Source organism: Typopeltis vanoorti, chromosome 21 (genome assembly GCF_054136105.1).
Source record: "Typopeltis vanoorti isolate ZY-2024b chromosome 21, IOZ_Tvanoo_1.0, whole genome shotgun sequence".
In the NCBI taxonomy this organism is placed as follows: domain Eukaryota; kingdom Metazoa; phylum Arthropoda; class Arachnida; order Uropygi; family Thelyphonidae; genus Typopeltis; species Typopeltis vanoorti.
This window is the reverse complement of record NC_143569.1, coordinates 66,136,936-66,162,834: the sequence shown is the minus strand read 5'-3', so window position 1 is coordinate 66,162,834 and position 25,899 is coordinate 66,136,936. Positions and strand designations below refer to the sequence as shown.

General features: G+C 36.3%; 1 protein-coding gene across 1 annotated transcript in view; it reads right to left on the bottom strand.

Annotated features, from left to right (window-relative positions):
• LOC150094937 (retinal guanylyl cyclase 2-like) overlaps positions 1–25,899 on the bottom strand; it is a 96,986-nt gene that overhangs the window by 15,867 nt on the left and 55,220 nt on the right. Inside the window, exons 2-13 of the mRNA XM_090411154.1 lie at positions 17,057–17,337; positions 15,814–16,195; positions 13,476–13,566; positions 7,080–7,161; positions 6,815–6,955; positions 6,609–6,689; positions 6,025–6,201; positions 5,653–5,812; positions 4,153–4,302; positions 3,368–3,539; positions 3,131–3,271; positions 793–985 (exon numbers count right to left, since the gene is read on the bottom strand). Of these exons, the coding sequence (XP_090267280.1) occupies positions 793–985; positions 3,131–3,271; positions 3,368–3,539; positions 4,153–4,302; positions 5,653–5,812; positions 6,025–6,201; positions 6,609–6,689; positions 6,815–6,955; positions 7,080–7,161; positions 13,476–13,566; positions 15,814–16,195; positions 17,057–17,337 (2,051 nt within the window). The remainder of the gene's footprint in view (positions 1–792; positions 986–3,130; positions 3,272–3,367; positions 3,540–4,152; positions 4,303–5,652; positions 5,813–6,024; positions 6,202–6,608; positions 6,690–6,814; positions 6,956–7,079; positions 7,162–13,475; positions 13,567–15,813; positions 16,196–17,056; positions 17,338–25,899) is intronic.

Genomic DNA, 25,899 nt, shown 5'->3' with positions numbered 1-25,899 from the left:
ATGTTTTTTTTTTTTTTTTTTCTTGTCACATTCTGCTTCTCCTTTCTGACAGACATTCCGTCTTTGTTGAAATTCGCAGGATTTTTTCTCCGCTGGAAACGACACGAAAATATTCGACGAAAAAAGATGGCAATAGGAAATAAATAAAATAAAACAAGAAGATCGAAATTCAAAGATTAAATTTCTTGCTAGGGTATTTTAGTTCGCGTTGCAATCGCTGGATTAAGATTCTGTTTTTTTTATATGGTGCGCTGGTTGTTTTTATTTTCAGGTTTTAAAAACTGCATTTCCTTTAATATGGCTGTGAAAATTATTCACCAAAGAGGGCTTTCTCTCTCTCTCTCTCTCTCTCTCTCTCTCTCTCACACACACACACACACACACACACACACACACACACACACACACACACACACACTCTGTCTCTCTCAGACTTTATCATGTATAGCGAATGGTAATGAGAGCTATTATCATAGCCTTTCCAGCTACTAATCACTAATCTTCAGTAATCAATGAAAAATAGCAACAATGTACTCGCGTGAGCATGACGTCACTTCTTCATTGGCAACGTCACAGATAACAGAATATCGCTCATTAAGCTATAACGTGTTATCTAAATACTTAACAGTTAAAAAGGGCGTTTTATTGTCAGTATTCCACTGGCATTCGCAACTAATTAACCATGTAAGGAGGTACGTCACTTCCCGTCAAGAAAAGGAAGTATTTAAAGGAACGCATTAAGGATAGAGAAATTTGAGATTTGAATAATCACAAGAAAAATGCCTGTCTTACCTTATAAACATTGTGATGATTGATGGTGCTGTCAAAGGCAGTGTAGAGGTCATTTAAAAGGTCGACAATCTCCATTGGTTCGCTGTATGCGGAGATCGTTGTAAAGCCCACGATATCACTGAAGTAAATGGTGACCTCCTCGAATTTCTCCGGTATCACAGGAAGACCTGCCTTTAAGTTCTCAGCCACGGTACTGCAAGAGATGAGATCAATAGGGATTGGTTTTAATACAAACAGATGGATTAAGAGAAAATCACTTGCGAAAATCTATTAAACGGTTATAATAAAAACGTATATTTATTTTCAAAAGCGATGGGATAAAAAAGTAAAAAAAAAAAAAACGGATAAAATTAGAATATAAAACGTGATTTAAAAAAAAAAAAAAGAATATAAAAATTCTGTTTGTTAAGTTCAATTTCCAGAGGACTTGAATACTTTCCTATGCCGAGCAGGAAGTGATAAGTTGCGGCAACAGCAATATCATACACCGGTACAACTTGTCGAGTTGATACTCAGGTTTCTTTAAAACCTCTACACAAAATATCCATTCAAAAATTATCAGATCTTTTCAGATGAATACGAGGTGATAGAAATCATAAAGAGGTGGAGGGAGTTTTCCCACCCAAAACAGAAAAACGGCCGGGGAACATCCACATCAGAACAGCAGGTATAATACATCCACAGCCTTAGTTCCTTAATTGTAATTACAATCAACCAAGTAACTAAACAGCTTCTCTTCCCGCTAGTATTGTATTCCATGTATGGATTATACTATGCCTTCTTATCACACCTAGCTTTCTCTCTAGTCAATCCAAGTGTGTCATGGTAGGTGGGTAGCTCCCTCTACTCAAACTTTTCCGTCAAGGTAGGAGAGCTTCAATTATCTTTTTTTTTTTTATCGTCTATCCTCTTTTAAACCTTTCATTGACCAATAATCTTGCGAATTTCTCTTTGACAAACCTTGTATTTCTCAAATATTCCAAGCTTCAAGAATGTCTACCAGTGACTTAAACACTGATCTCCATACCATTTTTAAGTGGGGAAAAGTAACTTACTCACCTTCAATGCTATCGAAGCATAATTCTTGCCTTTATTTTTTGCAAAAAAAAAAAAAAAAATCAAATCAAATCCTTCAGTAATACGCATATCTCTAGATAGGATTAAATCTCTCTCTCTCTCTCTCTCTCTCTCTCTCTCTCTCTCTCTCTCTCTCTCTCTCTCTCTCTCTCTCTCAGTGATGGCCTACTTCAGCTCTGTCTTTTCTGTAAATACTTCGATGCACACTCCTTGACTGAATTAGCATGCATCATCTCACCGCTATCTGAAGCGTCTGTTAAAAAAACATGCATATCAGCTGTTCAACATCCTTTTATAGTCAACTGCAATAGCGGCTGTCCCTCCAGAACAGTCTTCCTCATGAAATGCTTGCGAACAATGCGACCTCTAACATTTCTAGAAAAAATGGCAACAGTCTCCCAACACTTGCCCACACCTTATCCTCACGCTAATGTATTATAGGTTCTGTCAGCTACCACGCGCGCGCGCGCGTGTGTGTGTCCGGATTTTGTATTTATTGTTGGATTGCTTCGCATTGTTGAAATATACAACGCTTGCCTATTGTTGTAAAAGCATTGTTGCGTTGCAATGAATAATAATAAAGTTATTCTTCCATATAAACGCACTTCTGATTCTGAATGCGTTTTCAGTATCATTCTATCACATCCTCTCCTACCAATATGGGGAGATATTTCTGATACATCAAAAATGGTTCCAAAGATCTCCGTTTCTCTTGCAATGACTCTTAGCCTTTTCTGAACTCATAAACTGCATATGTGCAGCATCCGCTGGCCTACATAGTTCTTTTATTTCGTTTCGCGAACGACTCTCTGGCGATGTATTAATCTCACCACAGCTGTATAGTGAGAACCTTACTTGTGCTTTACTAGCAGTTTTAATGTCCGCTTCCGCAGTTTGTAACGGAATAGATGTTTCTCAATATTTAGAATATTGGAAACCCGGCTTGAATACTTTATTGTATTTATAGCGTCCCAAAATTCTTTAACCATCTTCTAGGAAGATGGGAAAGAGGAAATGGAACCGTAAACCATAGCAGAAATCAATTACACGCTCCCTGGTCCCTAGAGTCCTAAAGAAATTCAAGTAAAATAAATAGTTGGCTTAATCCAACCATTATAAACAAAACGTAATGCATTTGATATGAATTAAAAACAGTAAAACTAATCCAAGTGAAGGTAGTCAAAAATTAGAGCTATTAGCATACATTAAACATAAATTTGCCTAAAAGCTTACGCAATCTTTATTAGAACAGTATGGTTACCTAGGCAACATTCGATGCAATAGTTGCTCTGTTTTTTTCCGTTCTTCGTCTAATTGTATGGTTCGTTCCTTAATGAGATCTTCGAGATTGTTGGAGTATTTTTCAAGCATCTGAAACATGGTGTCCACTATATTCACCTTCCTAAAAGAAATAATTCCACAATAAAGAGAATGAAAATGTTCAGAGCGAGGAAAAAAAGGTTATTTAGCGTCTAATCAATGAGATAAGGACAATTACCTGCCATAGTTGAGAAGCTTAAAGCGATCGCTAATCACATTGAAGTCAGGTCTCATCTCTGCTTGCTCAGCCCAACACTGTCTCATGATATTGATGGCCTCGGGTGGCGCTGCTTGCTTAGATACCGATGGACGAATTAGAGGTGGTGGATGTTTTAGTTTTTCCACGATCTCTACAGATAACACAAAATAAAACAAACAAAAAAAAAGCTTGAAAATTTTAAAAAATTTTCAAACTTTTTTTTTGTTACAAACTTTAGTTGTTGTTAACAAACTTTAGTTTGTTAACAGCAGTCGAAAAATAATTTAGAATGACGTAATAAATCCTAAGAAATTGCAAGCGAAAATTCCAGGTTTTGTATTTATTGTTGGGTTGCTTCGCATTGTTGAAATATACAACACTTGCGTATTGTTGTGAAGGCATTGTTGTATTGCAATGAATATTAATAAAGTTATTTTATGAAAACAACAATAAAGTCTGTCATGTTTTAAACAATGCACGCGCAATTGTCTTTTGGAAATATTTAGAATTTCTCTAGTAATAATTATTTATTAGTATTCAGTAGAACTTTAATAAGTTTAAAGCCAATTTATGACAGCTTTCTTTTAATTCCTTTCTTATAGAATATAAATAAAACAACAGAAAGATGTCTTTACTGTTAAAAAAATAAAATAAAATACGGAACTTATCCAAACTAGTTATTCCAAAAGTGCAGTGGCGTAACTTTATCAAGAAATAGTATTCTGCAAAAGGTGAAGACGTACTGACCCACAAAGCACACTTACCATCGGGTGAGAGATGCAGCATGTAGTAGGGCTCCCCTCTTACCAGCACTTCCTGCATCACAATAGCGAAACTATAGACGTCACCCTGCTGTGATCCTCTTCGTGGCGTTTCCTCGTTCCGCAATAACTCAGGAGCCGTCCACAAGAGATCTTAAAGAGACAGAAAAGGTACAGATGTTTGTGTCATATAAAAGATGGCCGCATTTGCTGGTGTCGATTTTGGAAGATGCTGTGCTGTTGCTGCTATCATCCCTCCATCTCTTTTATGTCGATGTGAAAAGGATTGTGCTTGTCAGGTATGAAAAAAAAAAACGAAAAAAAAAAAGAAAAAAAAACTATGGTTTCCCTCAAGCACTGCAATCTGTTCGTCTTTTATCCATGCTATTCATAAATAAATTCCTAGTCATGTTTATTTTTACAATGAAGCGGTCCATTGTTGTATTGAGTAGTCCCATGCAATAAAGGACATTTCGACATGCATAGAATCTTTATATTGTTTCATTTTTTTTTTTTTTTTTGCTTGAGTTCCATTACTTTTTTTTTAGGTAAATTAGCTTTACAGAATGGGCAACGACTTTTTCGGTGTTTAAGCGATAGGCACATTTTTTTTTTTTTTTTTTTTTTTGCATCAACAATTTATTACAAGTGTTCAAATCATCTTCAATGATAAATAAGTAATAATAATTAAAAGAATACATTATTATTTGCACCATCTTGAGACCTGACATCTTTATGCAAGCAAGAAAATATAAATAAATAAATAGAGCGAATCAATGAAAGATGACACGAATATATAGATACAAATTCAGTTACTTCACATAAAGAGGTTTTAATACTTGCAAGAGTTAAAGTTATAACGGAATGTTTACCATTAGGGGAAAAAATGTCTTAGCGATTTATTAAGTTCTCAGATATATCCATATAGTTAGATGGTTAAGCACAAATTAGCACGATCATTGAGGGGTCCATACCAAGTTTTTTTTAATCACGTTTATAAGCTACTGTTCTCAAATGTTTTCGTAGGATTCTCATTCTCATAATAAAATTTGTAGATTCGCTCAGCTGACTTCTAAGTGAAATTTTGTTTCTATGAGATGGGGAGGCACGCATGCGTGTATGTTACTCTGGAATTATAAAAGGCATCCTTTCCGATATCGAGATGATTTCTAAGTCACGTGATCTAACATAGCGCCGTTAGACGCTGTGTTAGATCACGTGACTAAGTGGGATTTCATGCAGTTATGCGTGAAATCCCAGAAAAAACTTTCTTTAAAATTTTTTTCGTAATTCGCTAAAATAATCAATTAATAGTTGATTGATTAAAAACTGACCTTTTTCATAAGTCCGTTTTCATTCCATCTGGTTCAAATTGTGTTTCAAACAATTACATTACATCATTTTCAACAATGCTTGCGGCGCATGCGTACATCGATCACCCATTGTTTAAATACAAATAATCAGTATTTTTGCGTCTAACCAATCAAGATGAAATATACGAACCTTTCGCAGACAAAAGAAGAAGAGGTAGGTTTTGGCTTTCAAAAAAGGGTGGAAGACCGTAATCCGTCAGTTTCAATACCCAACGAATGTCAATAAGACAATTTTTTGAACTCAATCGGCCGTGATACTTGATAGAAGAATTATGCAAATAACGCATTCCCTGAAAAAAAAAAAAAAAAAGACAATTCGATTACTAAAAATGACAAATAAAAATATAAATTTTTTAAAATATTTCGGTCATTTTAAATATTTTTAATTAAAATCGATTTAGTTAAAATAAATAAATATTTAATTTTTGTTAAATAAAATTTTATTCACATTTTTATTTAATAAATATTAATTAAATGGCGTCAATGTAAAAGATTGGCATACCCGAACAAGGTCCGTGAGCAGTGATAATTTGAAAGACCAGTCGAGCTTCATATCGTCGCGAGCTAATATTTCGTAAAGGCTTCCTCTTGAGCAATACTCCCATACGAGAGCAGGGCGCTCTGGATCAGCCAAACAACCAAGAAACGGATTTAAGTTCTCATTCCTCAGTTCGTAAAGCTAAAATAAGATATTATTATAAAAGATTTATTCAGGAACTTTTCATTGAGGGATCTAATTAGTTTACAATATCTACATATTATTGCCCCAATTACTCATTTCTTTTTATGTCTATAAATTATACTAACAAAATTCCAGCCACAAGTTTTCCAGTATGCTAATCGATTGAATAGATGCAGAAGAAATAATTCCAATTCAACACATTCACTTGTATTTTATAACAATACGAAATCAAACAATGCTATCCAGGTTAATAATGTTTCAACAATGATAAAAAAAAACGACAATTTAATTTGTAACATACCAGAAGTAAACACAACAATACTATCGAAATCAACAATTGTATTAGCAGCACATCGCACACAGTAGCATTTTACACAACACGTTAACCAATAAAAGGCACTTACCACACATAAATGTTTCATAGATTTTCGTCTTACTTCAAATGGTGACGTCACTAAAAGGTATTTTAAATATACAAGATCGCCCTAGAAAACAACAACACAAGTAAGACGTAGATTCTAATTAATTTCATTCAAATTTTAATTAACATTCTATTGAAAATACGATATATTTCGCGGCACACACACACACACACAAAAAAGGAATTTACGTTTAGTCTAGCACAGTTGGGTTTATCTTCCGTGCTACATCTCCGGCTCTGTACATTGGTCAGTGATGTCGGAGGTCGAAGAGAATCGTAAGACCCACGTAGGATATCCGGCTTATCGAAACTAAAACCCATTGGAAGCGTCTGGAAGAAGGAAGAGAAGCCTTTTTTTTTTTTTCACTTAAGACAATCAAAAATTAATTCGATATATTTTTATTTATTTTTTTAGGTGAAAGGAGGTGCTAGTTGTGAGCAAATTGATTGTTACCTTTCTTGCTGGTTGGGTCAGAATGAGATCATCTGTTGTTAACGTGATCTTCCTTCTCATTTCCTTTAGAACTAATTTTTTCCTGAAATTAAAACACCTCCAATTAAATACTTAATCATTTTAATATTTAATATTTAAATAGGTTTATATTATTATAATAGTGCCAATAGATGGCGCCACGCATGATTTCATTTATTTTTTCTACCCTGTTTTTTTTTTTTTTTTTTTTTTTTTTAATGTAGAAAACTAAACAGAATCAACGGATGTTGCTCTGCCAGCTCTGAACATAACATTTTATCAAATACGAGAAATCGCACCAACAGGTGCAGTGCACGTACCAAAACGTACTCGCAGTATAAGTCATAAAACATGTTTCAGTAATTGGCTAGACGTTTCTATTTGTAAGGACAACACTTCATCAATTGTTGACATTGTTGCCAGCACATGATTGAAATGTGTTGGTGTCTGTTTCCTCGCGAACTCTCATTGTTAGATAGGTCAAGCACGTGTAGCGAGTTATGGAAATCAATAGCAAATTTCTCTCTAATTGTTAAGTCGGTTTTATTAGTTTTCCTTCATATTGTTTTCTTTATATATCACATTATTTAAAAAATAATCAAATGAAAACAAAGAAAATTTCGAGGTGTGATATATGTTCAGTGACTTTCTTGATACCCGTCGTTACAGGCGGAAAAAACATTCTTTTCGAAAAAAAAAAAATGTTAATCTTATTTCACTATATTTTGTTTGTGTATTTGTTTAAAAAAATTGTACGAAAAGCACGAGATTTCAGAGAGAGAGAGAGAGAGAGATCACAGGCGCAGGCAGTCGTATAACATACACACGTCCGCTCTTAAAGACGTGGGTGCATTTTATCGATCCCTTCCGACTTCAAAGTCGTGAGAATGAAATGCACCCCGAGTGGAAAAAACGAAGGAAATTGAGTAGAAAATAAAACGAGTACGAAGGAACCAAAAAAAAAAAAAAAAAAAAAAGTTAAAGTGGGAACTTCCATACGTAATAAAGAGTGTGGGGGGGGGAGTAAAATTTCAGTTGTGATGAAAAACTGACATGGTCACAAAGCTAATTTGGAGTAGAGGGCAAATGCTGATAGAGACGTAGGCTTATTAATAGGGGGAAATGATTCCGTATATGTTATTGTGGACAAACGGGTATTTGTCCACAAAAGCCATCATTTATCAACACCAATACCAATTGGTGTTAGTAAATGATGGCTTTTACCGAAATGGAAACGTTTACAAGCATTTTTTTGGGCTTTTACCACCTCATCATGTAAATGCTAGGATTTTTGCCAATTTTCGGGCTTTTACAGTAAACTTGCGTTCCAGAAACGATGACATAACACATCTCGGATCTAACTCGGAAGCTAGACGCAAATAAACGCAAATAACTATTGACAATTTGACATTTATGGCTTAAGGGGTGAAGCGAAAAGCTTTTCATATTCCCCGTTGTCTGTTACGGTCACAGTGTGGGAAAATATTATGAGCAGTTTGCTCGCCCAGAATGGGCATCGAGATTATACATTACTGAAGGAAGTTAAAATGGCTTTTGGAGTTTTGTGTTTCAATGTATCCGTAGGTTCATAGGCTACAGCTTGCTGAACTGGATCATTGGCATGCGTGGACGTCTTTAGGAAGAACTTTGCGGCTAAAGTTTGTAGGAAGGAGAAGATATAAGGAATATTTGTATCTCGGTGAAGTTGATGATTTCTGACGAACCATGGGGCGTTTAGAATTATTCTCAAGCATTTGTTTTGAACCCGTTGCAATTTGATAATATTTGTAATGGAGGTGTGGCTCCAGGCTGGAGAGGCGTAAGTGACTATGGGACGAATCGTCAGCTGGTATAAAAGCAGTTTGATTCTGATGTTTAGCTTGCTGCTTCTGTTGATTAGGGAGTAGATCTGAGCGATGGCTTTAGATGCCTTTGCACATGCAGCCTTGATGTGTTGGTTAAAAGTTAATTTTTTGTCGAGGACGACACCTAAGTATTTTGTTTCCGTCTGCCAGGGAATTTTGGTGTTGAAAATAATGAGATGTCTCCTACTGGAGATATCGACCTTTTTTGTGAAGTGAATAGCTAAACTTTTTACGGGATTTATTTGCAGTCTCCATTTGGAGAACCATCTTTCTAATTTTAGAAGGTTTTCTTGAAGTTTTGTAGTAACGAAATGTGGTCGAAGAGATCTGACTAATGATGTGTTATCTGCATACAGCGCCATGATGGATGTCATTGGGTTGTGCGGGATATCAGACATGTATACAGAGAACAGCAATGGAGCCAGTAGTGATCCCTGTGGCACTCGAGCCAAGATGGGTCGCTGAGATGAGGTAGTACCATTGATCTTAACTTGCGTGGTTCTGTTTTGAAGATATGATCTAATTAAATGTACCATTTTCATTGAGATACCAGCTGAGATAAATTTATGTAGCAATCCAAAGTGCCATATATTGTCAAATGCTTTGGATAGGTCAAGAAAACAGCTCCCGTGTACTGACGCCAGTTGTAGCTGGTGGTGATATATTCCACAATTCTGTGGATTTGGTGAGTAGTACTGTGGTATTGCCGAAAGCCGAACTGCTCTTTAGGAAGGATGTCTAGTTCATTTATTGAGGCTTGAAGAAGTGCGAGGATGACCTTCTCAGCAATCGTGCCTAGGTTGCAGATGAGTCTGATTGGACGATAATTTTGAAGCAGGTGAGGATCCTTGCCTGGCTTATGTATAGGAATTACATCGGCCAGTTTCCAGGAAGGAAAATAGTGAAGACTTAGGATTGCATTTATAATTGTGGTCAGGTGCACCACTGCTTTTCGGGGCAGAAGTTTGATCACCCGATTAGTAACGCCGTCTGGCCCAGGAGCTTTTTTTGTTCTTTAATAATGTCCTATATCTCAGCAGGTGATGTTGGTACAATATAGTTAGTGCTGGTGTCAGGAAGTTTGAGTGAGTGTCTGACCTTGCTGTGAATCTTATATATGTGGTCAAAGTCAAGATTTCCATACGAAGGCCTGCATTGCTCCTCCAAATTGTTTGCTATAATTTCTGCTTTGTCTACATCTGTGTGAGCAAGGCTCTGGTCAGAGAATATTGGTTCTGAAGGAAGTTCGGGGGAAGGCATCTGTCTTTGTTTCTGATATTTTTCAGCAGTCCCCAGATGAAGTGATCAGTAGGTGAAATGGAGGATAACTTTTCATCCCATACTTGGTCTCTATGGGCTTTGAGTGCATCTCTTACTGCCCCATTTAATCGGTTTAGATGTATTTTATCTTGTGGTGCACACGTGTTACGGTATCTTTTCCAAGCTCTGTTTTTGTCTCTGATCAAGTTCATGATGTCTTCAGGCAAACGATCTGGCTTGCGGGCAGATTTGTAGGAGGTAGCTTCCGTTATACCAGAAATAATTTGTTGTGTGATTTGTAACTGCAGTTTCTACTTCTTCTTTTGTGCGTATGTGAGGAACAGGTCCAATATAATCCTTGAGTGCCGTTGACAGTCTTTCCCATGCTATGTAGGAGTGAGAAGGAGGAGATAGGTGTTCTTGTTTTCCCAGCTGTAGTAGAATTGGGTTGTGATCGGATGATAGTTCATCCATAGATATGATGCTGTATTGAAGTTTGATATCCTGCAGGATAGCTATATCCAGGATGTCAGCAGTGCCAAACGTACTGAGATGAGTTGGTTCGGTGGGGCCTGCCAAAACAGCATTGCTTGATCCCAAGTAATTGGAAAGGATGCAACCATTCTTGTTGGTGGTTGTTCATTTCCACGCAGGGTGCTTGGAGTTCAGATCCCCGGCTATAATGGTGGGCTCTCTGATGAATAAGATGGCATTTAGGTCAGAGTGTAGTAGAGATTTTTGAGGAGGGTTGTAAGCTGAGTAGATTTTCAATCTGCCAGCGGAGCTGGTGACTACTTCCACGCCTGTGATCTCAAGGTTAGTGGTTGAAGGGTTGCTCACAGAGTGGTGCTTAATATAATTTTTAATGAAGATGGCTGTGTCGCCGCCTCTGTAGAGTAATCTATCATTTCTGTATAGGCGATAATCCCTTATTTTAGGATTGTCTGAAGGTCTTAAATGAGTTTCACTGATTAATATAACATCTGGTTGATACCTATATGTGAAAACTCCGGGGTCCAGAATTTTGTTTTTGAGGCCATTTGCATTGCATGCAACGATCTGAAGAGATGCTGGAATGTGTTTGTTGCTATTCCTTTATGAGAGCTGTGAGGATGACCCGCGTTTCACGAAAAAATCTTTTAGTGGAGGTTGCAGTAGAGTTTGACAGGCTAAAATCTTGTAGCATGTTTACTAGTGAGGCCGTAATAACAGCTGTTAGATGTTTAGGTGCTATTGGTTGATTTTGTTCTGGTATTGGTCTATTTGTACGGGTCACATCGACATAACTTCTTGTTTGCTTTCGGGTGTCTCTATTATTGGAGGTCTCCGACTGTGGCCGCTGATTCTCCGCTTTTGATGCCTGGACCTCTGGTGTTCTTTTACTGTAGGAGGAAGGCTGATTGACTGCCTCCATCCGTCTGTTCTTTGGGTACTGAGTTCATCCTTTGTAGTTCGCAGGATGAAGGCCACCGCAGTTGGCACATTTGGCCGAGGTGGTCCCCGGCTTGGTGCAGGTATTGGTTGGGTGGCTGTCCCCACATTTCAAACATCTATATTCCGCTCTACATAGATTCTGGGCATGGCCAAACTTCTGGCACCTGTGGCACTGCCCAGAAGATGATCTTTTCCGGAGTGGTTCTGGTGTGACGATGAGGCCACAGACTGTTTTAAAGTTGTAAGATATTTTTGTAAATTTTATGAATCTCTACTAGGACTAATGGCATGGGAGTCTTGTCTGCTTTGTACATTATGCTGACCTGTATAAAAGTCTGAAGGCGTAGAAGGCACCGATTCTAACTGATCTTCTGCGACACTTTCCGAGGGGAAACGTGTCATAAAGTTTCATTTTTCCCGGCCAATTGATGTTAAGTAGTTCATCTAGTCTTATAAATTCTCTATATACTTCTTCGAATATTATCTCATTTAGCTGTTTTTCCATGACTATCAATGTGAAGTATCTAAAGTTGGAAAAAAAAAAAAACCACTTACCGTGCAGTTGAAGCCTTACCGGCACTTATGCAGGACTCTGAATTTTTTGGGTAAGAGCACTGATATATAATGGCGTTGTGTTCAGGACACATTTACAACAAATATCACTTGCTGGTCACTCCACACAATCATCACAATTCATCAGACTACCGTACAGGTATGAAATTTCACAAAACGAAGAACGCTTACCTCTACATATCATTCGAAAATCCAAAAATATCACACTAATCAAAAAGCGAGCCGCCATCTTGTGTTCTTCTCCACGCAAATAACTATTCCTTATATAGTCCTTATAAGGACTGGCTTAAAGGGGCGAAGCAAGAATGCTTTTCATCTTCCCCGTTATCTGTAGAGGACAGTGTAGGGATAAGGTGTTATTGAGCAATTAAAGCTCTGATCATGGCAGGAGGGTAACGGCAATAGCCGAGCCTCAGTTAGAACTTCATTGGCTACAGCATTGCCATCCATTACCCTCCAAGGGTATTGGATTGAATGAATCAATCACCGCATAACTATTAAGTTCTTAAAGTTCTTAAAAGAACTGGGCGATGGACTGAGTCCTTGACTCTTTATCCCGTCATCTGAATGAAGAAAATTTGTGTGAATGGGGTGTTACTGAGCTAAAAGCTCTAGTTATGGCTGGGTATATATTTTGTGAGTTCAACGTATCTCATCATTGGCCTGTGGAGTAAGATAGGCTGAGGTTCAGCAGACAGTATGAGAGGAAAATAAAGATAGAGTGCATAGTGGTAGAGTAGGGAAAAGAGGCCTCAGCTGACCTGTTTTAGCTGTTGACTCCCCAGGGGTGCTTCTAAAACGGTCGTTGATTTTTCACTTTTAAAAGGAAAAATCCTGAAAAGGAAAAATAAGGAGAGACTAAGCAAATTTAACAAGTGTAAATATAAATAAATCTAAATACTATGGTCTTCATTCAAAAAAAAAAAAAAAAAGCTAACATTGTAGAAAACACGATCATCGAAGGAGTATGGGATTGAGTGAATCAACCCGCCAAATTCTTCTAAATTTTGTAAACTAATATTTAAATTCTATATATAAAAATAAATGGTGTTTTGTGTATAATTTTTTATTCTTTGGTAACTGTTGCAATTTTTCATGTTTTACCATATATTTTTATTATTATTTTATTATTATTATATAATGTTTTATAGTAAATCCCAAGAACTAGCAATAAATTAAAAGAAAAAACAATGATGCATTAACAAAACCAAATAATTTCTCAGCCAGTTTCGTCATATAAACCTACCTTAAAGTGAGAACTACGGCCAAAATAATACCAACGAACAGCAATAAAGATGTAGTCACAGAGACGGTTTCCTCATTGGACAGCATGGAAACTGCAACGAGAAAAAAGATCCGGTATTATTTTTTCATATTCTCTCCATCTGCTCTCTACGCTGTATTTATAACAACATTCAGGATATGTAAATATATTTCACTTGTTGATAAAATCCTCCTAGAGATGGCGCTGTATTTCTCTGGTAATGAGTAGTTCAAATCGACCGGAAACAGTTTTAAGTATTTTCCCTGAGCTTAAGGCATATAGTAATTTGTTCTGCACGAGTAAATATATGATTATTATTTCACGTGATATACTAACACCATGGTTACAGACGCTTTTGCGAATGGAACTTCTAAAAGAGATTAAACTTCTTAGGTAAATACATGCCCCTTTATGTCTGTAGTGATTCAATTAATCACAAGGCGGTTTCTATGGTTACGACTGAAGCAGTAGGATTTAAGGAAGGAGCACATTCTTCAGAAAGTGTTTTAGTTTTGATGAAAAATACAACGGATGTGTGGTTCTGCCAGTAAGGTTTAATCGAATGCGATACTGGGAATCCTTATTTAAAATTCACGGGGAAAAAAATATCAATTTTGGTTTACATTAAAAAATTTCATCACTTTACATAGAAATCCATAATAATCAACTTTTTATATACGTAATACATATTTAATTTTTTCCCCATTGCACTGTTCATGACTTGACTTCCATCAGTATATAAAAATAAATCAGTCGTACAAAGATTTGTGATGCCTTTATCATTTTTCCTTTCTTTTGCATATATCACGTGTCCTACTATATCAACAATTGCTTTCTGGAGTTTAATACCTTATTTATATAAGAATAATCTTTCTTTTTTATCGCGATTGCTGTGCCATTAGAGCCTAAGGACAAAGATCGTGTGATAGCTCGCAGAATGAAAAAGACATTTATCGCGCATTCAGTCTATTAACAACAGTTGATAGGTGTTGAACTTGACGGGTGTGAGTACGTCAAAGTTTAATCATGACGTCACAGTGACATCATACGGCAATCAGTTGCCAGACTGGAAGAAGGGTAATCTCGCTGCACTTTTTTAAGACGGTATTCCATGGCTGCATAGCTCGCATTTTATCAGTTTCTGACAGGGTTGTCAGCTTCGCGCGTAATAAATCGTCGACTTATTTAATGCGACTTATGAATTCGTTCATCTTACTTAGGAGAATGCAGTATCTACGCTATTGTTGTTTCGGTGAGGGGAAAAAAAAAGGTCTTCATTGGTTTGATAACATTGGTTATATATATATATATATATATATATATATATATATATATATATATATATATATATATATATATATATATACTGTTATATTTTATTATATAAAATGATCGTATAGCTTCTTTTGAAATATTTTTTTAATTAAAGTGTTAAAATATTTTTTTTTTGGTACTAGTGAAAAATCCAATTTAAAAAAAAAAAAAAAAGGGCTAACATTATAGAAAACATAATAAATTAGGTGTGTGTGATTTTTTTAAAATATTCACTACTGTAATCTTTAAAGGTGATTAGTGTTTAAAAAGGGTAAAATTCCAAAGGCTAAACTTAAAAAGTGCTGAAAGGCTAATCACTTTCGCCCTTTAAGGCAAAATGTATCACCTTGAGTCTTATTTCAAAAAATTCTATTTCAAAGAAAGAAATTTCAAAAATTTCAAAGGCTTCAAATGAAATTGAAGTTTGTAGTTTTCATTTTGAATTATAATTCAAAACGAAATTTCAAAAAGTGCTAAAAGGGTAATCAGTTTTACCCTTTAAGACAAAACGCATTACATTAAACCTTAAAGGCTAAAAAGATTAGCCTTTCAGCACTTTTTTAAGTTTAGCCTTGGAATTTTTACCATAAACTCGTTGCTATTTTGCTTTCAAGTCTTGAAAAAGATGTTTTAGTCATAAAGTCCTTAAAGGAAGGCGATGTAGTTTTAAAATCGTTAGTTAGACGTATCACTCTTTAGTTAAAAACTTCGTACCTTGAAGGATAAATTTTAGCCTTTAAGAAGTGGGGGATAAATATTAGCCTTCAAGGAGTGAAGAATACGTTTTTAACCTTTAAGGGATGAAGGCTAAATTTTAAGGCTTAACTAAAACGACTTAAGGTTAAATCATTTTTAGTTTAGACAGCTTTAAATATATATGGAATCGGTCAAATTTCTTATGATTACCATCGACCATGTAAGGAATTGAATCCTGACGATAGCTAACACAGTATTAACACAGAATCGAACATGACATCACGAGTAAGTGAAAATAACTTTTCATTACCTTCCGCGTCCTGGGCGCAGACCACCTCTTCAACGACGCAGTCAGGATCGGGTAACAGCGGTCGGTCGTGAGGCCAGTCGACGCGCGCTTTCCAATTCCCTTCAGCGACGGAGATTTCACTTTCGTTTAGCATCACATCGGCCACATCACGGAACTCCATCCGAACAGGATCGTAATCCAGGATGACGGGTCGTACTAGGTGGTTCGCTTCGTGATCGGTCATTCCGTAGCCCAGCAGCGTCGGGTAGGCCGTGTTACGGGAATAGGAAGAAATATCGGTGTTGTTATCGAACAGGTCGATCCCCGCTAGCCAGGCGTTCCTAACCGCCGTCAACATCAACGAGACGGACGAGTAGCGTCGATACACTTCGTAGATCGTGCTCTGAGAACAAAGTAATTTCGTCAGTAGCTACTCCGAGTAAAAGTCCTAAACAAACAAAAAATAGTAGCACAAATAGGTCTCTGTAGCTTCTTAACTCAAAATATTGTCTAATAATTATTCTAGATGCTCTTAGTTCGACAATAATATAGTCGTTATTAGCTGCAACTGAAGGTCTTTTTTCTCACTGAGAAGAAAATATCATAAACCAGGTCACGCTGATATAAAACATGAAATTTGTAAGGTAAACAATTATTAGCCATCGTCAACCAGTTGGAAAATAATATTATAATGTGGCTGTATAATTGGAAGTGAACAAATATAATGTCATGTTTGACAAAATCCATTAAGCCTTGGAGGTTAGGAACTTCAACAGGGGAAGCAACGAAGCCCTTTGGGTAGAAATACCAGGTTCAATTCCCTTTTAGGAGGCGAGGAATTATTTTTATTCTCTTTGGGTGCCTTGCAGAAACACTAGCGGCGTGAAGAACTTACCACAGAATGCCTTTTCGATTCCTCAGGTCTAGTGTTGATTAACACAATATATGGGTGGAGATTAGGCCTCTTCGGGACTACAGTATTGTTTTCAGTGCGAAGTTAGGAAAATAAAAGAAAATTGAATTAACCTGTAGCATGCGGGGAGGGGGGGAGAAGAGGTTTATATTAACTACCTCTTCAATATGTTACGGCCCTCATCAAAGTGATAACTATTAATTGTTTAAAAAAGTGAGTTAATTTTGATACCCTACTTGCCTGTTATCTTACTTAAACACTGACGATAGATAAAGCCAAACTCCATCCACGATTAATATGCACAAATCCATAACGTTACACATAGCAAAGCAAAGTAACTACATTACTTACCATAGGCATGTTCGATGATAGCGTTTCGAAGTTTTTCCTATGGCTATTGATCTCCCAAGTACTTTGATAAGTTGTGTTCATGGATACAACAGTCACTACAAAGATACTGCGTAAAACCTCTACGGACATTTCAAGAACGGATGGCAAGGATTTGGGATGTAAAGTTGTGTGAACATGAAGAATGAAAAAGGCAAAACGACCGTCGGCCATGTCGAGTTGATCGACTGCCAGAAGGATTTTCTCTAACAAAGGCATTCTCATATCCATACTCAGAATGACAGCTAGAATTTAAAACAAATTTATAATTGTCGTAAAATTCTTAATATATTTAATATTGTCCACCACTTAAAATATTTAATTAATATCAAATATTATTAAGAATTAATATTATGAACATTTCTCTCATCATGCATGGTTTTGAGTTTTTCCGATAGATGGCGCTGTTCAGATTTTTTTTGGGGGGGTTTACTTCATATCCTCCATTATACGTGGTTTTGAATTTTATGATAGATGGCGCTGTTCGGACTTCATATCCTCCATTATACGTGGTTTTGAGTTTTATGATAGATGGCGCTGTTCAGACAGTTTTTTTATGACTTCACATTTCCGAGTTTTATATTAAAAGAATTCGCGACCTTTTTCGATCTTTCAGTTTTAAGACCTTGGTATTTATACGATCTTTATTATCGTTAGCCACTCTGTCGTTGTCGGCAGTGAAAACATTCACCATGACGTTCTGGAAAGCGATTTTCATATCCTTTTACAATAACCGTGCTGGGCTCATAAAGTCGGATCATTCCCGTAAATATGTCGTTGCTACAAGAAGAATGTCACTTCATTATTTCCTTGTTAAGCAGACGCGTATAACAGGGAAGAGCAAAAGCAGTAGATTACACGTCCCATCTTAACAAGCTGCGCCCTCTAGGGACGGGATTCGATAAAGGTAAACTCGGTTGAAACACGCATAAGAAAAAGTCAACTGTCATGTAATGGGACGACACGAAAAGCAAGTTAGCTTGCTGAGTGAAGTTGATCGATATGGAAGAAGATCGTATGAAGAGGAATAAAGTTGAATGTGACGTACACAACACAAACAAGCTCACACCGTTCTCCCTTAAGAACCTTATGTAAATTGGGTGGATGATTTCCTTCGGTTGAAAGCCTCTGATACTATATTTCAAAGTAGTTAAAATTGCATCCAGGTCGATTCAGGATGTGGTCCTAGCAAATTTGTAATATTGCTTTGTTCCTTTTTGGCGCAAAGTAAGTTACTGTAGCGTTGCTTTTAAACTAAGAAACATCTCGTGGTCAAAAATGTTGCTCTATTTACTGTTTCATTTGCGTGCAATCAAAAAGACACAAATACTAAAAAGCAGACTCAAAAAATTTACATAAAAAAAATTTCGTTTTGAATAATCTCACATCACCTTTTGTCCGTATTTAGTCGTGCGACAGTTAATTTGGGTTATTTCCATTCATTTGGCTTTTTTTTTTTTTTTTTTTGGCTACATGGGTGAAGCAAGAATGCTTTTCATATTCCCCGCTATCTGTAGAAGAAAATGCATGGATAGAGTGTTATGGAGCTATAAGCTATGATCATGGCAGGAGGGTAATAGCAATAGCTTATCCGAAATGTAAGCTCCCCCTCGCCGGGAGGGGGGGGGAGGGCTTACATTTCGGAAGAAACCTAAGAGAGCAAAACTCTCGTAACTCTGCTTCCCATTTTAGTCTCCTCTTACGACATTCATGGGGTACAGCGGCGCTATTCTTAGCCCGGCCAGCGCATGGGATTCATTTGATTTTGCAGAACGCAGAACGTTACTGATTTGATGGGTGAAGCAAGAATGCTTTTCATATTCCCCGTTATCTGAAGAGGACAGCTATATAAAGCTCTGACCATGGTAGGAGGGTAACAGCAATAGCCAAGGCCCAGTTAGAACTTCACCGGTTACAGCATTGCCATCTATTACCCTCCCTGGATACCCAATTTAGTCGTCTCGTACGACATGCATGGGCTACATTGGGGTTGGTTTTGCTCGATATCACTAAAATTTATACTCTGTGTAAAAAGATAATTTTAATTAAAAACAGAATATCGATGAAATAATTTGAAATTATATTATAATATTATATTACAAAACTTTATAAGATTATTTCGATTTATCTTTTGAAATAAGACTAAACACTAACATGGCTTTGAAACTAAATTATGCTTTTTTGTTATATTACTGAACTAAGAGAGTTGTAAGTTAAGGCTTCTATATCGTGGAGGCGATAAAAAAAAGATACAAACTCTATCAGAAATTTTTTTAAAAAAATGTAAATTAATGGCACAATGTCACTGATCTAAAACTATGACTAGGGCCATCACTGTATTATGGAAATAAATAAATATTACGGCTAACAGTAATATAATGGACGCGGAATCGCTTGAAGCCTAAAACTGCACTTCTTTACCTTATTTGTAAACAGGAAGTCAGATTAGCATATTAAGTTAGTGTGTTAGAGAGAGAGAGAGAGAGAGAGAGAGAGAGAGAGAGAGAGAGAGAGAGAGAGAGGATGTCTATTAGTACTGGAGCAGGTTAGAGTATAATTTGGAAAATATAATTTCTTGGCAAGTACAATATACTTTGAAACCCAGCTTTAATACTTTCTATACTTTTACATATTTCTTCTATATTTATTCTCTCTCTCTCTCTCTCTGCCCATTGGAAGTTCCTCCACGTAACCATTTGTTACACGTTATCATGAAGTTCGGAACAATATTAATTGTTGTTAATTACTAATTTAATAAGCCGAAAGGCTATTTTACCGGCGAATATGTTAAGAAAGGGAGATGGTAAGTCCCTTTATGTTTATTAACATTAATTGTTGTGTTGCTTTTTATGTGATTTTCAAAAAGCAATGTTCTCTTTGCGATTTTTTTTAAAGAAACAAGCTCAATTCGCATTGATTCTCAATGCGATTTGAGCTAGAACTTCCCCGGGCTTTTCTGTGAACTTTCAGAGTTTTGCTACTAGAGATCTCTGAACGATGGTGGCCACAAGAGCTCAAGGTGAAAAGATTATGCCAGGACGGATGAAACAACGTACAGTGGTTGAATTTCTGGAATGCGAAAACTATTCCACCAATTAATAATTTGCAAATAGAAGTTATACGAATAAGAGTGTGTGGATAATCCTACCGTTAGATGTTGACCAACACTAAACAACTTGAAGATCACATTTCTCTTTTAAAAAATAAATGATCTGGCGACTTCAGAATTCGTGCTGAACGACAAGTTTAAATTCTCTCAAGGACGCGAGGAATTTTTATAAGGGCTTTTGAATCGAAGGTGAGTTAGTCAGTCTCATACGGCAGTGTTTTTCTCCTGACTCGTTTTTTTTTTTTTTTTTTTTTTTTTTTTCACTCCACAAAACAGATCAACTAATGAACAAGCAGTTAACAGGCATAATACACTGACTGGCCTTATAGCTTTAGATAAGTAGATCTTTACGAATAAAATTTGGTCTGTCTAAAGAATCCATCGCTTTATTGAACTCATTTTGAATTTTTCATTTATCTTGAGTCTGGGAAGTAAACAGATAACACAAAATTGAAGAAAGTATCGGATAAATGTTAAGTACTAGTTATAAACAAAAGATTAAATATTGAGAAATTATTTTTATAGCAAATTAGATTTTAAGGATTTAAATACACAATTAAGTCCTTAAAAAGCTTTTTTCCATTGCTGACACAATCAGAACAACAATCACAAAGCACTAAATGATAAAATTTGCGTGGATTATGGACACAATGACCAGCCCCTTTTTCTTCAACCCCCATCTAAGGATGGCCGAAATTTGAGAACTTGTTTTATCCCATTGAATGATATGTCATTTGCTTAAAAGCGAATTCTATTATTATTTATTAATAATCTCAGATAGTCTCGTTCCTAGATTACTAATAATTTTATTGCTGCCAGTCTGCACCATTTTAAACGTCATTTCATTCTAACAACTTGGTTTCGTTTCTCTCTTTCTTTTTTTAACTTTATTATTTGCTAAAGTAATTCAATTTCTACTGGATTATTTAATTACAAGTAACATATGCGTATCTAATGGAATATGTATAAGGGAAAACTCAAAACTGAATTAGTCAAACGAACGTAAATGTAATTATTTCAAGGTACATAAAATATGCAACTTGAGTATCTGCGAAAGCCATCAATATTTAATTCTGATGGATGCTTCTAACGATTTATAACAGTAACACATAATGATAAACGAAGCTTTAAAAAAAAAAAAAAGAAGAAGAAGAAGAATATGCTACGCAGTCGTGTGTACCATAGGGACCATTACATGAAACACGATTTAAGGCCTGATAAAAATTGAATAGATTCACTATTATGTTAATTTAGATGCAGATTCTCTGAATCTAAAACCAATATTTCCGTTTCCAGATTATTTCTACCCCTTCTACGATTCGCAAAACTTATTGATATCTTAGCGAAATAGATTTTCTGTTCCTTTTGAGGTTCTGTCACTCATCTTTTTGTTCGCATTTTTAACAAACATGAGTAACATCCCACAGTGAATATGAATAATTAAGGTCTGGTGAAATGCTCATAACATATCTACAGCATTACTGAAATATAAGATATTTGATTAATAAAATATAACACCAAAATTCTTCAATTCGGAATAATTAATATATTATGAAAGAGGATAGAGAGCATGAGAAGATAACCTTTGTCATCGGAGTTGCTTTCGTTTGCACCGGTACCGCAATCAGGATTTAATCTGTGGGGGGGGGGGAGTAGTTGAGTAGACGATTTGAAAATACACACTACGCATCGCATACGACCTGAGCATGACTGAGTATCTGCAATGATCGCTAATTCATAAGCAGTATAGAAATAGAAGACACGACACAACATAAATTAAAAAAAAAAGAATTTCAATTAGGAAAAGATTTTGGGAAATTTTTCTAGTGTTTTTTTTTTTTCTCTCCTTTTTCTTTGGGGGACAGGGCTCCTTTGTTCCCACCCCTCTGGATGCGCCTCTGGTTTGCATTATTTAAAAGATACAAGCTTTACCCAGGAGACCTAATGCTTATCTTTTATCAGTGCTTAAGCTAGTTTTCACTGGCCTGATAGCTGTTTCGAACGTATTGGGTTTCATCAGAAACTAGGCAGAAACCAAAAGACCAATGTGTTCTGTCAATCCTAGGTCGGAAAGTTAAATTCATCATAAGTGCAAACTCAATGGCGCAAACCGAGGCAACTCTAATGCAGAAGGTAATATTCTCATAAGCTCTTACTATATTTGTCCATGAAATATGGAGCAACACACGTCACTCTGCAATGAAAACAATAGTTTTTCGAGATTCATTCGCAAGTAGGGTGGGTCTAATTACCGGAATTAATTCTTTCATAAGTATTGTCTCTCTCTCCATATATAGACAGCCAAAAAAAAAAAAAACTGTGTTATTAACGTAGACCAGTGTGACGTCATACTTCCATGTCAACAATGGAGTTATACGTGTGCACGGCAAATCCGTGCTCGGAACGATTTGCACTTTCAATCTATCCCTTTTTGATCAAGTATCGTATTTCCTATGATAATGATCTCGTCTTCAGATGATTTTAAGTAAAGTATGACGGGGGGGGGATCGCACCTAAAGTAAAGTACAATAAAGATAAGAGGGAGAACGTGATAATCAATCGGGAAAAAATCAAGCATAAAAACCGAAGGAAAGAGAATAGAAAAAAAAAAAAAGTCAATAAGAAATAAAAGGCCTCTCTCTGTCATAACCATTGGTGTCGTAAACGATATCGAGTCAGATGCATTTTTCCGTCTAGCCAACCTTGATCCCATTCGTATACCTTCCAATCCATCAAATTGCAGAGAAATGGATGTGGTGGCAGAGAAACCATTACTGTCTGAAACAGCTCTATTTGGCATGTCGTTTAAGGAGGGAAAACGTCGCCTTTACGTGATGTCTCCTATTTCTTCTAACTTTAAAGATCGGCTTCTAATGGTCACAGAAAAAAGAAAAAGAAAAAAAAACGTAATCGTAATATTCTACTTCTCTTTCTGTGTATAAGCAACACCCAGAGAAACTTTATCCCTATAAATTCCTTCGGAATAGTTCGACTAAAATTGTATTTCGTGCACAGAAATAAAAATAATAATTTCAACATATTTCGATATTTCATTTAGTTTAGTTTATTTCATTCAGTTTAGTTCAATATTGCAAATACATTTTTTTTATTACTGTGTCCTTTTATACATTATGAACTCACGACTGTAATATTTACAAGACAAACAATCCTAATAATCAAAATTATGCATGAAATGGAGATATATTTATTTCATCAAACATTTAAATCCACGTGTATGTACATAATTGAGAAGCTACTTTATAATTTCAAGATCAAAACGACAACGTAATTGCATTAATAATATCGAAGCGAAAGTCAAGTAAGCACCGACACAATCTATAATGCAATTAGCACCGCTTGTGTATTATTCACAGAAACCAGATTTAAACTGCGCTAATTGACATTTGGAATGAAAATGACTAACACCAGTGGGAGCCACTGACATCAATAATAAACTCGCTTTTATTTTAAAAATGGTGTCACGTTTAAATTCTCAGAATCTAAAAGTAAAACGTGCAAAAGAACAACATGAATATTTTATTAATTTAAAATATTTATTTTAAAACGTTGTTAGTAAAGTTTATTTATCTATAATTGGAAAAATGCATGCTTTGTTATGCGCTTCTTTAACCTTCAGTATATAACGTGATTCCTGCATCCATCTTTTTTTTTTTTCTTGCGTCTAAACCGTTTGTTCATTGGCACGGAAAATAGCATAGGAAATTACGCCATATTTTATTAAGTCAGTAGCTTGTCGCTAGAGGAATTGCACACTCCTCGAGGTAAGCATCGATCTTATTCATGTAGACACTACATGGATTGTCAAGTGGCAGCAGCGTAATACAGACGCAGACATTTTATTTTTAGAAATACCAACACTAACCACTAGAAATTATGAAGTGTCGTTTAAAAAAAAAAGAAAGAAAGAAAAGAAAAAGGAATTCGCTATTGTCTTTTTTTTTCCCCTCGAAGACAATATCGTTAAATACGTATTTTGCATCCTTCTTTCAAACTTCCGGATTCCAATATAAAAAGTACGCTCTGCTCCATTCTTAATCTCATGCGTGAAAATGCAAATATGTGACCTTTGCTTCGTTGGATTTACAGCTCTCCAGTTTGTTGACGTGGAGAAGCGTCAAAATTAATAAATTTATTATTTATGACGCATGCCAGAACGATAGAAATCCTTATTTTAAAAAACATGCAACCAACAACTGTTTACTATACGCAATTGACAATTGACAATTGACATTTATGTCTTTAAGGGTGAAGCAAGATGCTTTTCATATTCCCCGCTATCTGTCGTGGTTACAGTGAGGGTAAAATTTACGAGCAGTTTGCTCGCCCTGAATGGGCATGGAGATTATGCATCGTTATAGGAGGCTAATATAGTTTTTGGTCTTCTATATTTGAATATGTCCGTTGGCTCATATGCTGCAGCTTGTTGAATCAAATCATTGGGGTGTGTGGACGTCTTTAGAAAAAACTTGGAAGCTAAGGATTGTAGATAAGAGAGAATATATGGAATATTTGTGTCTCTATGGAGCTGGCTGTTTCTAACATACCACGGGGCGTTCAGAATCATTCTCAAGCACTTGTTCTGCACACGCTGAATCTTGATAATGTTAGCGTTAGAGGTGTGGCTCCAGGCTGGAGAGGCATAGGTGATTATGGGACGAATCGTCATCTGGTAAAGTTGCAATTTGATTCTGTTGCTGAGCTTGCTATTTCTATTAATTAGCGGGTAAATCTGAGCTATGGCTTTAGATGCTTTTGCACATGCAGACTTGATATGTTGGTTGAAAGATAGCTTTTTGTCGAGAATTACACCCAGGTAATTTGTTTCTGTCTGCCAGGGAATTTTAGTATTGAATAGTAACACATCTCCTGCAGGAGACATTGGCCTTTTTGAGAAAAGAACCGCTGAGCTTTTCAGGGGGTTGACTTCCAATCTCCACCTAGAGAACCAACCCTCCAGCTTTAGAATGTTTTCTTGAAGCTTTCTAGTAACGAAGTGGGGTCTGAGGGATCTGGTTAGTATTGCCGTATCGTCCGCATACAGCGCTAAAATGGAAGTCATCGGATTGTGAGGGATGTCTGACATGTATACAGAAAACAGCAATGGAGCCAGTAGAGATCCCTGTGGCACTCCAGCAAAGATATGGCGCTGGGACGATATAGAACCGTTAATTTTAACTTGCATTGATCTATTCTGAAGATATGAACGGATTAGATGAACCATTTTTAGTGAGATGCCGGCTGAGATAAGTTTGTGCAGGAGTCCAAAATGCCAGATTTTATCAAATGCTTTAGATAGGTCTAGGAAAACAGCTCCTGTGTACTGGCGCCAGTTGTAGCTGGTGATGATATATTCCACAATTCTATGGATTTGCTGGGTAGTACTATGGTGTTGCCGAAAACCAAACTGTTCTTTAGGGAGGATGTTTAGGTCATTTATTGAGGTTTGGAGTCGTGAGAGGATGACCTTCTCTGCAATCTTACCCAGGTTGGAGATGAGACTGATTGGACGATAATTCTGCGGTAAGTGTGGGTCTTTGCCTGGCTTATGTATAGGAATCACATCAGCCAGTTTCCAGGTGGAAGGAAAATAGTGAAGTCTTAAGATTGCATTTATTATACTGGTCAGATGCACTATAGCTTTTCGAGGCAGCAGCTTGATCACCCTGTTTGAGATGCT